General features: G+C 35.4%; 1 protein-coding gene across 1 annotated transcript in view; it reads right to left on the bottom strand.

Moving 5' to 3' along the window:
* Positions 1-15,276, bottom strand: part of ofcc1 (orofacial cleft 1 candidate 1) — a 79,474-nt gene that overhangs the window by 35,548 nt on the left and 28,650 nt on the right. The window contains exons 12-13 of the mRNA XM_026200818.1: positions 14,646-14,740; positions 10,562-10,653 (exon numbers count right to left, since the gene is read on the bottom strand). Of these exons, the coding sequence (XP_026056603.1) occupies positions 10,562-10,653; positions 14,646-14,740 (187 nt within the window). The remainder of the gene's footprint in view (positions 1-10,561; positions 10,654-14,645; positions 14,741-15,276) is intronic.

Genomic DNA, 15,276 nt, shown 5'->3' on the forward strand with positions numbered 1-15,276 from the left:
TTGAAATAACTGTTGTTAATTTTGTTCGATTTAAAAATGTCTCTCTTTGATGGAAAGTTTAAAATAACAGCAGTTTATTGAAATATTTCTTCATTTATATTTCTTCATCTATTTTGTCCAGTGCAACTTACAAATAAGGAATATAACAAGCAATGCATCTTAAGGATGAAATAAATGAGACATGGTAATAATAAAAAGTTCAAGCAATAACAACTTGCCGATATATGAAATATACCATCTACATCACTAAAAGATCCACGCTACACAAAACTGTCTCTCTGTATATTCACAGCACACTAGACAGAGATAATGTGTCAGGGACGCATCCCTGTCAAGCCGCATTACGCCACCGCGGCAAATAAATCCTGACTTGCATCCCCTTTTCTAATGAACGTATCAATGATATATGAACAGATGTATTTTTAGCCGCCTGCGCAGACTGGCTTTTCTAGAGAAAATGTCTAATGCAATGTGAAATCTGTTATTGCCACAAAACTGATTTTTATTGCCATAGCTCCATCTCTTGAGGTTTGTTTTAAAGAAAGTGTGACATGAAAGCGTGTACTTGAAATGTGAAAAAAAAAAAGAGGAAGGTAATGTGTTACATTCATCTGTGGTGTTACTTTTAAAATTCATATTATTGTTGCCAATAAGGGTTTGTGATTAGAATTCTAATTACACTTTGGCCTGCATATCATTCCTCTATGTTTGTATTATGGACATGAGTGATATCACAAATTATGTTACTGGTTGAGATGTGCAATTTCTTTTTGTAAGCAATCAAATAAGAAGATTTTTAAAGACACAACATGGACATGTAAAAATCTTCTTATTTGATTGCTTACAAACAGAAATTGCTCATCTCAACCAGCCACATAATTTGTGATATCAGGAGAATGCATACGCACACACACACACACACACAAACACACACGTTTGTTTCTGTGAATTGTGGAGACTTTCCATAGACTTTTTATTACTTTTATACTGACTAAACCATAATTTATTTATGTGACCTTTGTGATATTTTGAATGCTGTGCCTCATTTTGCAAGAATCATGAGGCATTTAGCATGTTGTTTGTTTCTATTTGTATTTGAAATTTATTTTAAATGTAATTTTTTTGGTGGGGAGGGTGGGGTGAAAATGTGTTTTAGCAGTTAAAAAAAAATTGTAAGATAAGAGCAGTGTTAATTGTGGCATACAGAGGAGCTGGTCATTACATGTTTTTTGCAGCATGGACAGGCAGTAGGGTGGAATTGATTTATGGCCTGATGACCCTTGGAACTATCTGTGCCTTCAGTTACAGATTCAAAATCTGAAGTCACTTAAAAGCTGGACATCTTCTTTATTTGCAGAATTAAAGACATTGTTTTTGTAAATGTGCCAGAGCCACTTTCTACCCCCTCCATCAGTGGACAGGCAGAGTCACATAAAGTGTTAAAGAAGGAGTAAAATGAAACCAGAGGTGATTTTATATTAAACAAAAAGATAGAAAAAGAAAAAAAGGGAAACTATTCTGTATTCCAAAGCATTAGAGTGTTTGTGTCTGTATGTGTTATAGGTTGAAAATAGCTGTGTGTGATGATTGATAGCATAATGTAAGATTTGGTGTAGTCAAAGTGTATATCTTAATAACCTTTTCTACAGGGTTGAGTTTAAAGCAACCGATGGCAACCGTATAACGTTCACTTTACAGTGAGGAGTGCAGCTTTGATGTCAGACGATCTGAAGCAAATGCAGAAAGACAGCAGGCCTTTATTCTGAATGGTTGGAGTTATCATACAGAACAGAACAGCAGCGCAGACATGTAATAAGAACATTCATATCTCTATATGAACAACACTATTTCACATGGCTACACATATTCATATAGAACTACATGTGCCTTTGAAACCAAGCTATATTCGGTGCAAATGAAGGCTGTTTGTGATAAGTATGCCACAACAATCAGCTATAGATAAACATGGACTTCTGAAACAGCCAGTAAAATAATGCATGCCATATATAATTTGGTCACATCAGCCTCAGTGGCATCAGCTAGATTCACTGTAACTTGATGCTTTAGTGTGTCAACAACTGGATGTGATATATCCAAATTTAAATCTTAAAATGCCCCCAGCGCATAATAAATAGACCAATATTCAATAGTCATTGTGCTGTTTAAACCAACAGTCCCCAAATGCTGTTAAAAGCAACACTCTCTTTTCCCACAAAGCCACAGATCATTTCAGCTCAATTTGGATATCATCCTCTTTGGCCGCTTGCATACTGTTTTCCACAAATATTTTACAATACAATGCAGATTTATATCTTGCCTTGTTTTTCCATAATTATCTTCACATCTCCAGCTTTTATAGGAAAGCCCATTTCCCCATTTCTGGCATGGCGAGATGCACATAAATGTGTTTCATTGAGAAAAAAGCAGCGAGATGAGATTCGGGGTGTAGTAAAAGAGAATTACTGCTGCAGAATTAGAATACGGCTCATAATTAGAATAGGAATTTTGCCACTGCCAAATTATCAGAATTATTTGCAGCTGAGAGCAGAGGGGAGATGGGCGCTGGGGTACTTTAACCTAATCGAAAGCAGGGGGGAAAAAAGTGTTCCACTTAATTAGCGGATCTCGTTTGACTAATAGCTAACCGCTCCTTTTTTTAATCCAGTGAAGTTCCTACATATGAGAAAAGTGCTCAAGTCTCTATAAAAACTGAAACATGGAGTATGTGAATGTTTCACACACTGATTCACCCCTCCAGTGTTCTGGCTCTTAGGTCCAAACACACTTCCACACCCCATGTACGCAAGGAAGCCGAGTTCAAGCCAGCGCAACATGTGTGTGTTTATGGGCCGGTTGCGTCTGCCGGTAGGGAATCTCACATGGTAATGCCCGGACCCACTGAGTCTAATAAACACAGTGGAAACATGAAGTCTGTGAATGCACCTGGGATCCACTGAGAGCGATCATGAGCAGGTTATTCAGCAAAACCTGGGCATAATGTTTCTTACTTTCATTGCATTTCAGTGCTTCCTAGTGCTGCACTGGTGGATTTTAGCACCAAATTAGTCATCAGTTAATGTGATCTTGAACATCTGAACCACTGAAATAGGCAAACAAACAAACTAAAGCCTGCCAAGAACCAGAAAATGTCCGTTCTTTAAACGTACATTTGTCTATTTTGTCTATTCTTTGTTTATTAAATTTGATATTATGATCTTCGTACAAGTTTGATAATGGTACAGCTACTTTTGGAGCACATATTGTTTCTTACAGTAAAATACTTATTTATCTGCTTGTGGTTTTTGAAGGAATATAAATTACCTCATCTCCCCTGCTGCTGGTAGTTATCTACGCTTTTTTTATGATGCCATCTTGAATTCACCATTCTCCAAAAATGTGCTACGTCTTTATTATATGCAGGCACACAGTGTTTATACAATGCAAACATTCATTCATTCATTTTGATTCATTTTAAACTGTCATGCTAATCTGTTAACTAAAGCCACTTAAAGAAACCTCCACTCAACACTTAGAAAATAAATGGTCTCTTATTCAAACATAGAACCATGTGCCCTTGCGCCCAAGAATAGTCACCCAACAGAAGCCTCAACACAGACGCATAAGACAGGACAGGAAGGACATTCATAGGGACATCAGACTGCCATCAAAAAAAATAAAAAAAAATAAAAATGAGCTGCAGGTTTTGACCCACTATTCACTGAACAAATCTGTACAGACTGCTGTCGCTGCAAATCCTGCTCCATACTACCAAATCCAAACCTAGTGTGGCCCACAAGAACATCAGAAAGCATAAGCAATTTCAGCACCAGGATCATTTCATATAATACTGGCCACAAAATATATTTGGAGGCTCAGATTGTGCCAAGTAGATAGCAAAATACCAATAAAAAAAGTGTTTATTTTAAAGGACTATATCATACATTTCAGGCTAAATATTTCATTAAAAAGGTTGTAGTAACTTAGAATATCACTGGGAAAGCAAATCCTAATTATAAATAGCTTAATTCTAGATAAAAATCAAGCATCAGGTAAGAGAAACTTCCACATTAAATCCACATTGGTCAATCATTAGTCATTCAAGTGTAAATGTTTAAAAGTACAAACCTGACTATGAGAAACTAAAGGACTGTTTCACCTAAACTGGGCTCTCACAGACCTGACAGCTCTATCACACTTTGCATCATGGGTAAATCAAACTGCGATAAAATCTTCTGTCAGTTAACTGCTTCATTGGGCCATATGTATATATTCATTTATTTACACGGGCAAGAAATACTACTTTAAAACTGTACTGCATGTTTTTACTGGCACCAAATACATATTCACTAAAATGTCCCTCTTTTTTTAATGTTCTGCAGTGCGAATGTGATTCAGATACATCTGTTTACTTTTGGCTACAATTTTAAGGAAAACAATTATATATAAATCTGAGTTGTCTAGTTGTTTATTAGTGCACCGATCTCCTGAGACTTCCAGAACATGTTGCTGGAAGTTTAACACTGACTATTCAGTCCGTGGCCTTCTATTCAGATGGACACCTCATTCAAGTGCACTTGAAACTAGGGCTATGGGAAAATGCATAACACAAACACACCATGATTCAGCCGCCCACCATACCACGACCGGTCAGCTGCTCTCAGGCCAACAGCTCGTCAGATTTGACAGTTCTGATTTTCGCGAAGTCAGAGGGCATCTATACAAACCCAGTCATGAAGCGTATATATATATATATATACATGTTTGTGTGTGCAGTGTTTTGATGGTTCCCAGGAGTTTCCTAGCACAGGAAAGGGCCCTTCAGCCCCTGAGGTGACTCTACACACCTCCAGACAAAACTACCCACAGTATTACATCAGAATGTATTGACCTGTGACTCGAAGACCGAGGAACGTGGGATGTGGAACTTCGGGCATGCTCTGCTTGCACATGGCTACCTCGGCACTCACAACAAACAGTGCCGTAAGATAATTACAGACATCTACAATTAGCATAACAAAAATGACTTTAGGTTGGTTGTTGTGGAGCCATCAAATCATTAAATTAAGTGTAAGCACACTTGTGACCATGTTTCTTTTGAAAAGTGCACTTGGTAACAATTTCAAATTAAAATGTTTACTTGAAAATCTTTATATATATATATATATATATATATATATATATATATATATATATATATATATATATATATATATATATATATATATATATATATATACATACATATATATATAATCTCTTGCTTACAAATGTGAAGAATCATTGTGATGTGTTGACTAAATCACATGCAACATGCTTGATAATAATTTTGTAGTTTTATCCAACATTACATTTAAAGGTAATATATTTTAAATGCACTTAATTGCAACTTCATCCCTACAAATGTGTAATTACATAATAATGTATAGAATAAAGTATAGTTTAGTTTACCATAAATGGCTGTCATTACATTCCGAATCACACTTTTACCATATTTCAAAGACAATATACTGTTAGTAATTGTGTATTAAAAAAGGACAGCTAACTGCATATAATAATAATTAAAACTACAAAACATTTTCATTTATAAGCAATTAACCAGCAGTAAAACAATTAAGCAAATTAAGTAAAATGAAACAAATAAATTCAGTTTGTAATCAAGTAAATTACTTAAAGGTTTTTTGTTGTTGTTGTTGTTGTTTTGTTTGTTTTTTCATAATGCGTACTCTAGATATCACGGGTAAGAAGATTGCTTTGGTCAAATGGTTTAAGAAATTAACAGCCGTATTCAGCTGCAGTGTCTATGTAGACAATGAGAGAAATCACACAACTTACAAACTAGGTAAGAGACGGCAAAAAAAAGAAAAAAAAAAATTGGAACACACACACACACACACACAAGGATCCAAAGTGAAAGGGTGGAAAGGAGTTTTATGAAAGAGATGGGAATGATTGTACAGATTTTGGAAGCATTGCTCATCCTCAAGAGGAAACACAGACCCCTCATCCTTCTCTTTTTAGGACAGGAAAAGTCACAGATATAATTGATATGAGATTTGGGGGGTATATTTCAGTGTAATTAGAGTCTTGATAATTGGGCTAATTAGATATAATTGTTGTGTGAGACTGAGTTTGATTAAAACAGGTTTCCCCAAAACGAGATAAGAGGGAAAATATTTAGTTGACAGGATTACATTGGCGCACCATAAATACGCAGAGTAATTAATGAACAAACACGTGCATACAGTGGAAATGACTGCAAAGTAAAACACACACTTGCAGATAAAAAATATTCACTGTCCCGCTCACTGAGACAAGAGTCTTTGACAAAATTTATCTGCAGAGCAACTGCATACTTTATCTCAAGGCAGCATTCAAAGGAAATATTCAAAGTAAAAAAATAAATAAATAAATGACAGAAACTTCTGTCACAGTATAAATAAGTCATTAACAATAGCTGCCTCGCTGTAGGCAGATCTCTTCTAAAGCAGCATCACTATCATCATGAAACATCACAAGTGACCAATTTGATAAGATTGACACAGGTAGCAACTTTACACAACATTTATAGTGCTCCTCACAAGAGACTTGAAAAGTAATTTCAGTAGACATTGATAAGTATAAAAACAATGCAAAAAAAATAAATAAAAATAATGTATTGTATTGTATTTATAATCAATATTTCTCTCAACTACCATTTTTACAAGATGCATCCTAGGATTGCTGTGTGTGTGTGTGTGTTTGTTGAAAAAAATTGACTATGCCTCGGATTTTAACCAGACACCATATCTAAATATATTCTTGGTTAGCGTCCAACTAGTTTGTCATTTTATTTGATCTTCTGTATCTGAAAAAAAAAGAGACGACAAACAAACTACCAGATCAAATAAGGTGGAAGGTCTTCAAACTCTTTTTGTCATTCTTTCTACTTTTGAAATGAGTGCACACTTATCAATATTTGTGCTTTGCTGCATTTTGTTTGTTCTTTGAAATTGTAATGTATGGTTTAAGGTTATTACTCTGGCAAAGGTGTTTGATATGTAAATCTGGGAGAGGATCAAATGAGAGAAGGATAATAGAACTCAAAGAGAAAGAACAAGAGCAGCTCTGCCCATTCAGATAAACAGCTCTCTGAGCGATACCCAGCATCCCCTGCTCCCAGTTCACTGAATACCACAAGCCTTGAGACACACGTTTTTGTCTGAGCTGTGTTTTTGTCTCAGGCGCTTTTGACTTTTACACTGTTTCTATATCATGTGAGCGTTGTACTGTGGATCCAAAAAGAAAAAAAAAAAAGTTCCCATTCAAATAAAACAACACGGTCTACATTGAAAGCTTATACAGAGCTGAAGAACCATATGTGAAATGGTTGCTATGAATTTAAGGCACATATGAAAATCAACTTGGGATGTTTCTAAACTTGTTTCTAAATTTAATCTTCTGCGTCTTCCCATTTGCAGGTGTGTGTAAGCATCCACATTTTTCATTAATAGTAAAATGTAAAATAGTCAAAATTTGGGGAACAAAATCAAATCCTATATTCTAGCTACAGTTAATTTTAATGACGTGTTTGTAAATCAAGATCAGCGCAGACAAAGGCTGCAGACAGCGCACCTTGTTTGTTATCTTTATTTTATAAGTGCACAACATTTTGTTGTTATTATGTCTGTATACAAAAAAAAAAAAAAAAAAAAAGTAGACCCTTTACAGATTCTATTGATGCATTGCTCTTATGTGTACGATTACAATTGAAAGTGTAATTTAAGTTCTTTTCGGGGGTTATCAGGAGAAAATGACTCATAACGTGTATCGACTCCAGAGAGTTAAAATAAAATACCCTTTTTGGATACCACAGCAAACTCTAGCCATTTTATTAGATTACATCATGAGGTGCATCCTAGGATCCTTTTTACATAGTACTGAAGGAATTCTTTTCTTTAATCACAATTGTATTTTTTCTTTTTCTTTTTTTAAAAATTTCATACTAATGCACAATTTGTAACATTTATAATACAAGCACCACTGCACAACAGACAATGCACATGCATTACCCTCCAGGGCAAGTCTCTGCCAGTGTGGCAAATACATTAACCAACAAGATAATCAAGAAATACTTTACATATATAGTAAAACTAAGGTTTCATAATGTACAGTTTACTTAGTAATACAGCAGGCTCAGCCCTGTTTGTTTGAAATTTGTTTGGTTGGCACACATTGTACTTTCAGAGGTCATACAAGCGGATACGGATTTTCCATGCAAACAAATGGGACAGCAGTTATCAATAAACTCGTGGCTGTGAACTGTCAACACCTCTGCCTGAGCCTCACGCATTTCACAGCAGAAAAAAAAAAAAAAAAAAAAATCAAATGCAACATCAGAGTCTCTGCTGATTCTCTAGATGGCAGTAATATGCCTCACTCATTCACACATCAAACTGTGCATGAAGACAGCAAAGCATCACGTGAGAGAGGGAGGTTATGTCCGATCTGTCACGTTCAAGTAAATTGAGATAATACCTCAAGTTCAGTTTTGACTAATCGTGCAAAATGAAACTTCTGCAATCCGTTTCATGCTCAAACGTTTATAGCATGTCCTGGGAAGAAAAGATGGGCTTGAGCAACGTTCTGGTAGATTCTTCTTCATAATTACAGCAGTATTGGGAGCAGTGATTCTTTGTTTTATGAAAACTCCACATAAATACCAGATACATTTTAAACAGGGTGTTTTAAGTAAAGCAGATATCCTTTTATAATACTTTACTGTAGTTTGACAATCTGGACAGTCTTGGACGAGGCCAAAATGGAGAAATTATAGAAAGTTTAACCTTATAAAAATGAGCAAAGAAGCTGTTAGAGAGTATAAAAAGCTTAAAGCTATTTAAACCCTCAATTATAATCGCACTATTTAAAGCATGTATTGTTTAAAACCAAAAGTCATAAAATCTAATGCACATTATTTGAATAAAATTTGCAATTAATTGATAACTTGGTTATTTTAAAATCATCCTGGGGGTAGAAAAGTTCACCTCATTGAAGAATCACCCATGCACACACACACACACACACACACACACACACTATTCTAATAATACACCCTAATGATGGTGTTGTGATGGAGTTTGCATCCAGTGAAATGAATCAAAGAGTTTTCTCTAAAGTCAATATGATCTCTGCAGGATTGGTTGTGTGAGAACCATGAGAATATTATAACATGTTATTTGCATTTCAAAACAACATTAACAAACAAAGAAACAGTCAATTGAATTGAATTTCAGATGGCTTACATGAAAGACAGAGGGGCTAAACTCAGCCCGTCGATGTTTGGCTCTATGTTTTGAAGTCCTTTATCCTGCTTTAGGTTAGCAGTGCTCCAGCCCTCTCTTCTCTGATGTGTGGCCTGAGTTTCATTTGATTTCCTCTCATACGTACAGCAGCACAGCTTCTGATCTTGTTTAATACTAGTCCAGCGGCAACAAATTTCCAATTTTCAGAAATGAGCAGAGGTAGGCAGCTCTAAATCCTATAAAATGAGTCGCTCTTTCTTTCTTCTCAGAGAAATATACAGCGTCGGCAATAATTCGGGCAAAATCAAAATAAAAACACACACCTCAATTTTTCCCTCTGTGGATTTAGGCGAGCAGCTTTCATCGCAAGCACGTGCAGTGAAATTTAGGTAAGTGTTTTGTGAAATGCAATTTGACGAGGCCGTTTATAAGATTTGTTCGGTGCTGCTGTTTGTGTCGGTGTGTTTTCACTCCTGTTTTCTCATTAATATCAAATGCTGTAAGCCACAATAAAACGCAGAAAACACTCATTCGTAGGCCTGCTTGTGCACTTCGCATCACTAGAGAAAAAGCAATTATCCACAGCGCAAGGTTTTATGTGTTGCCGATGTTAACGTTATCTTGATCCCTTCAATAAAAACACACATTGAATCTGACAATAAAGCGACATTCATATTGTGGACAGCGACATTCACATTCAGCCTCAAATAAATCATTCAAGTTGATGTGTGTTAATATATGCACTGAGAAAAAGATGTAGTATTATAGGGTCAATAACAATTTTCAAAAAATATTGGAAAATTAGGTGTTGTGATTTATATATAATCTTAGTATAATAGATGATACATACAAAAAATGGGGTCGTGTGTGTGCATTTGTGTGTGTGTGTGGGGGGGGGGTGTTGGTGTGTTATATGAAGGCCTTTAATGTTCATCCACAAACTGCCACACAATATTCAGGATAGCATACTTTGCTCTATGATGTAGTCAGTATACACACAATTCGCCAGTGACCTAATACATTTCCCAAAACAGTGTGACAAGGTGGAAAACAACTACAAGATACAATTGTTTTTTTTTTTACATGGTAACTGCATGCCAGTTAAACACATTACGGAATCAGGTCATGTGACAACAAAGATATTTCTGCCAATGATGTTTATCATGGCATAATGCCTGCTGTTCTGCATGTGCGGTATGCAAGTAAGTATGCTTTGTATTCATTCTGAACATAACCATATAAAACTTTAGACATGAAACCAGACATTAAATTACACTTACCTCACAGAGAAGGTGAACTGGTCTAGCTGATCTTTAGGGAAAGGTTTGAGCGCCTCACTGTTTTTCTCGATTATCTTCTTCTGCCTGCCGCTCTGATCGGAGAGACACATGTGCATGTCGTTTGTAATCATAGCAGGAAACAGTTGCAATGATTTATCTTGGGAATACAATGACAGCAGCACACTTCATCCTGACATCATCTCTCAAACACACACACACACACACACACACACACAAACCAGTACAGGAAACGAATGACATCCATATTACAGACAACATCTAATCAAAGTTGTCGGAAGAACAGAGATGGGATGAAATGAAAAGAAAGGCAGTCACAAAAAAAAAAAAAAAATAGACAAAAACAAGAAATTATATGTTTAAAACAACACAACTATAATACTCAAACTACTGAAATCAGCTCTATAAAATCATAATGAGTCAAGATATATATGAAGATATCTATATAAAATAAATCACCAGAAGTGTGTTTTCAAATCAAAGAATAAAAGAGAGGCTTCATATTAATGCTGTCTCTGGTTCTACAGTATTATTTTGCCCATTTCTTGCAAAATATGGTGATTATAAACAATACTTAATTCAATGCTGAAAAATATCAGCAAAAAGAGTACAATAAAATAGTCTACATTACCCAATATGTATGTGTTTAATTTTCTTGGTGTTTTTCTTTTTTCTTTTTTTTTTTTTTTTAAGACTATGGTATTGATAACTTAGCAACATGTTAAGAAATACAATTATTCACTTTAGTTGATTCTCCCATGGTTAAGTGTACACTTTTCCTAATTTATGTAATTTATGAGGTTCTTTTTGACTTCAAATGTAGATAGCTCTCTAGGTTGTTGAACAGAGCTTTTTGGGTGCTGAGTAGACTTTGGAAGACAGTTCATATAATTTATATGTCATTTATGAAGGGCTGCCCTACAGTCACAAAAATTACTGCATGCAATGAAATCAAAGCAATATATTCAAAGAATAAATGTGAAATATGAACTGGCAGCAAACAGATTTTTTCGTCTGTAAAAAAAAAAAAAAAACCTATATACTGTAATACTGTATCAACATCATATTCTGCCACAGAACCTCTTTTATTATTTTTTTATTATTATTATTATTAATTATTTATTTATTTTTACCACACATAAAAACCGTCCACTATTTGACAAATATCAGCAAAATCGGTGTCAGGTGTTTTTTGTAAATCAGGGCAACTAGCCAATCAGAAACGCTCTGCCAGTCAATCATTCTGCACATACTGTATGCTTTGAAGGATGTTTTGAGGAACATGTGTTTGCGATTAGAAAAATAGCAGAAGTTAGCCAAACGGCTGAAATCACTTAAAGCACAGAAGAGTCATAAGCAATAAAAAGGAAATTCAGTGCTTTCAAATAATTGTTCTATTCTAGTCCATTCTTTTAACAATATGAGTCAGCCATCGACATTTTGGACCCGGTTATCCATTAAAACGCCAGTCATGGTGGAAACCAATCAGAATCATAATCTGCAGAATTAGCCAGATATCCTCTTATAATGAACCACATTCGAGCCTCTTAAATCAATAATAAAATCAACACCACTCAATACATTTAAACCTAAAACTAAGTCAGCAGGTTATTAAACTCTTAACTGAAACTTCCAGCACCGGGGCCCAGAGCTGTAACCACCACAGACGTTGAGGGGGACAATAATTAGAAATGGCCAAACTGTTTCCCAGAAGTCAAACATGAAATTGAAGCTTCAGAATTAAGATTTAAGAGAGGTGAGTAGATATTTAAATGACAGACAGTTAAATCCAGTGACGCAATGTATTCCGTCTGTTCTGTCCTATTTTGCCTTTTGAATTGATTGATTATCGTTTACATTATTAATGTAATGTATTTCATACCTAAACTAATATTCTATGTGTTGTCCTCTTTCTGGGTAGTTGCTTAACTTCACGGGACTGGACCCAATTTTTCTTGAAGACCCCCTCCTCCAGACACACTAAGTACTAGAAACGCAGCAGTAGTTTGGCAATATAATTCTTCACAGTTCCTCTAAAATACTGTAGACACAAAAAACAAGGGGAGATAGTACTAGCCAGACATCCCCTCATAATGAACCACATTCAAATTTGACTCAGAAAAGAAGGATCTAATTCTGGGGTCTGGGCAAAAACAGGGGTCTAATTCTGACCCCGCATAGCTCAAACATACAGCAGTGTATTAGAGCTGTCCCATCATAATTGGAGTCCATCAGAGTTCAGAAGTCATTTTGAGCTGGGTGCTGATATTGTTCGTGAGTCTGGCATTCAGTCTGATGCACTACGCCCTTGGGTGGGCTCAGACGCGCTGCTGCAGCACAGATACTGCCTGCATCTACATGTCAATGAGTTCCCCCATATGAAAGAACACTGTCACCAATCCAGAAATGAAAAACACATTGGACCACATACAGCAAACTACAGAGAATAACAAAACAACAGAGAAGAACATTATAGCTGGAGAAAAAGTAAAAGAAGTAGAAGAAGAAGGAGGGGGAAAAACAGGACATATATACCGTTATGTAAAATTTTATGGCTGGCTTCCAGGTTTAGGCAGGTATGACATCGTTCACGTCATCACTAGACTACTTCTGAACTATAACTGATTACAGGAGAAGCCAAAGACAGGCATTCTTATATATATATTCTTTATATTTATATCTTATATAAATATAAATATGCCATCAAATGTTAAATATGTTTCAGAAAAAGTATTAAAGCAACATATATGTGTATCAGAGTCTTGATTTTAAGATAATCCCCTTAAAATTTTCATTGATTTGAAGAGTTCACTTGAAAGGATGATATTTTCATTATGAGAAAGTGAGTTATATATTATATAATAGTTGTTTTAAAGGAGAGAAGTTTGAAAATTGAAAAAAAAAAAAAAAAAAAAGTACATTGAAGCATGGCCTAAAGACACAAAATATTACTACATTAATAATACTTTATGTAAAATAAATCTAAATATCATTTTAGACATGTGTACAATTGACACAATGGCCCATTAGCTTTCCCTGAAAAAAAAAGATGTCTGTATTACAGCGTATTTTAATAAACAGAGAGATGTAATATGGATAATAATGATAATTTCTAAGACTATGTGCACAATTCCATTCCTGTGATTAATCTGCAGATGCACTTAAACCGATGCAAGTTTGCATGTTCCTGGCATCCCATGACAACAGTAACAACAAAGACAAAAGGGGCATGAGAGAACACACAATGCACAGTTGTGCAATATAAGACAGCAGCACCAGATCGGCACAGAGAAGTCATTTTGCAATTACCACTTCAAAGTGTGGCAGGTAATGTCGCAGCTTTGATTCATTTAGCTTAAGTCCTGTGGAGCGCAGGAAAAGGCGTGTTGAGAGCGGTTAGAGAGAGAGAGAGAGAGAGAGAGAGAGAGAGAGAGCACCGGGCTGATACTGCTGATTTCACAGAACCTGAGCTGTTTTGGCTTGTCGGGCACATCAAAACTAGCTTTGAAGACTGAAAAATACCTGTTAGTGTGAAATGTATTTTGACAAATCTCAGATAATAAGGGGAGTAGGGAGGAAAAAGGGAGGAGCAGCAGGGGCGTCATGCACCTTCTTTATTTTTTATTTATTTATTTTTGTAAAGGGGGCACCAATGGCGGTCCTGGCTCACTTGGTGCCTTGGGCTAAATAAGACATGACTAAAGAAAAAAAACATGTCATGTAATTACCTAAAACCTGTGTGTGTGTGTGTGTGTGTGTGTGTGTGTGTGTGTGTGTGTGTGTGAATCCAATTATAATTAAACAAATACCATAGTACACTTGCTAGTAGGGTTTTTTTTTTTTTTTTTTTTTTAAGTCACAGTTTCATGAGATTCCATGCACACATAATGATTCTGCATGCTATGCATACCATGCCAAAAATAGTATGATAGTACAGTAGAATGTGTAATAATTCAAACACTTTTTACTAACTTATTTTTACATAATAATATTACTTTTATATTAAGGAAAAGTGAGAGAGAGAGAGCCCATGTTCAAGGTCAGAATGTTTCCTCATTCAGGTTACCTTGCTATGAATTTCAGCCTTGGTTTTCTCAGCGATGGGACAGTTTGTCTGGTTGCTGGGCTCAGAGGCCGGCACAGGTCCACTGGGGCTCTTACCTGCAATGACATTACAAATGAACCTTTGTTCTTGTATGGCAGAAAATAACTCAGGATCAGTGATTTATGGTTTAATTAAATAAATGACTATTGCATAATCTCTAACTTCACAGATGAAGCACAGAAACAGAATCTCTGGTATAGTTCACCTTCAATGTAAAGTAAAATAAAATGAAATATAATAAAAGAAAATAAATTAAGCAATTTGACAATTTCAGAAAAATAAATTAAACAAGTGAAAATGAAATTATATAAATGATATATTATACATATGAAGCACAACTAATGAGAATGGTAAATGCCTGTAGACTTTCAACAACAATGAAATGTACAGCTAAAGCAAAAGTGATGAAACTTTCTCTTCACATTTATTCTGTTCTTTCTCTCTCTCTCTCCCTCACACACATCATCAACATCTCTGAGCCCAACCTCTCCTTTTTTTCATTGCTCTAATGCGCACAATTAGACACGATGAAAAATCGGAAAAAAATTAAATTTAGTTGTAATACATTTTGCCATTCTTCCTTCCTTTGGAA

This window comes from Carassius auratus, chromosome 24, assembly GCF_003368295.1.
Source record: "Carassius auratus strain Wakin chromosome 24, ASM336829v1, whole genome shotgun sequence".
Classification (NCBI taxonomy): Eukaryota; Metazoa; Chordata; class Actinopteri; order Cypriniformes; family Cyprinidae; genus Carassius; species Carassius auratus.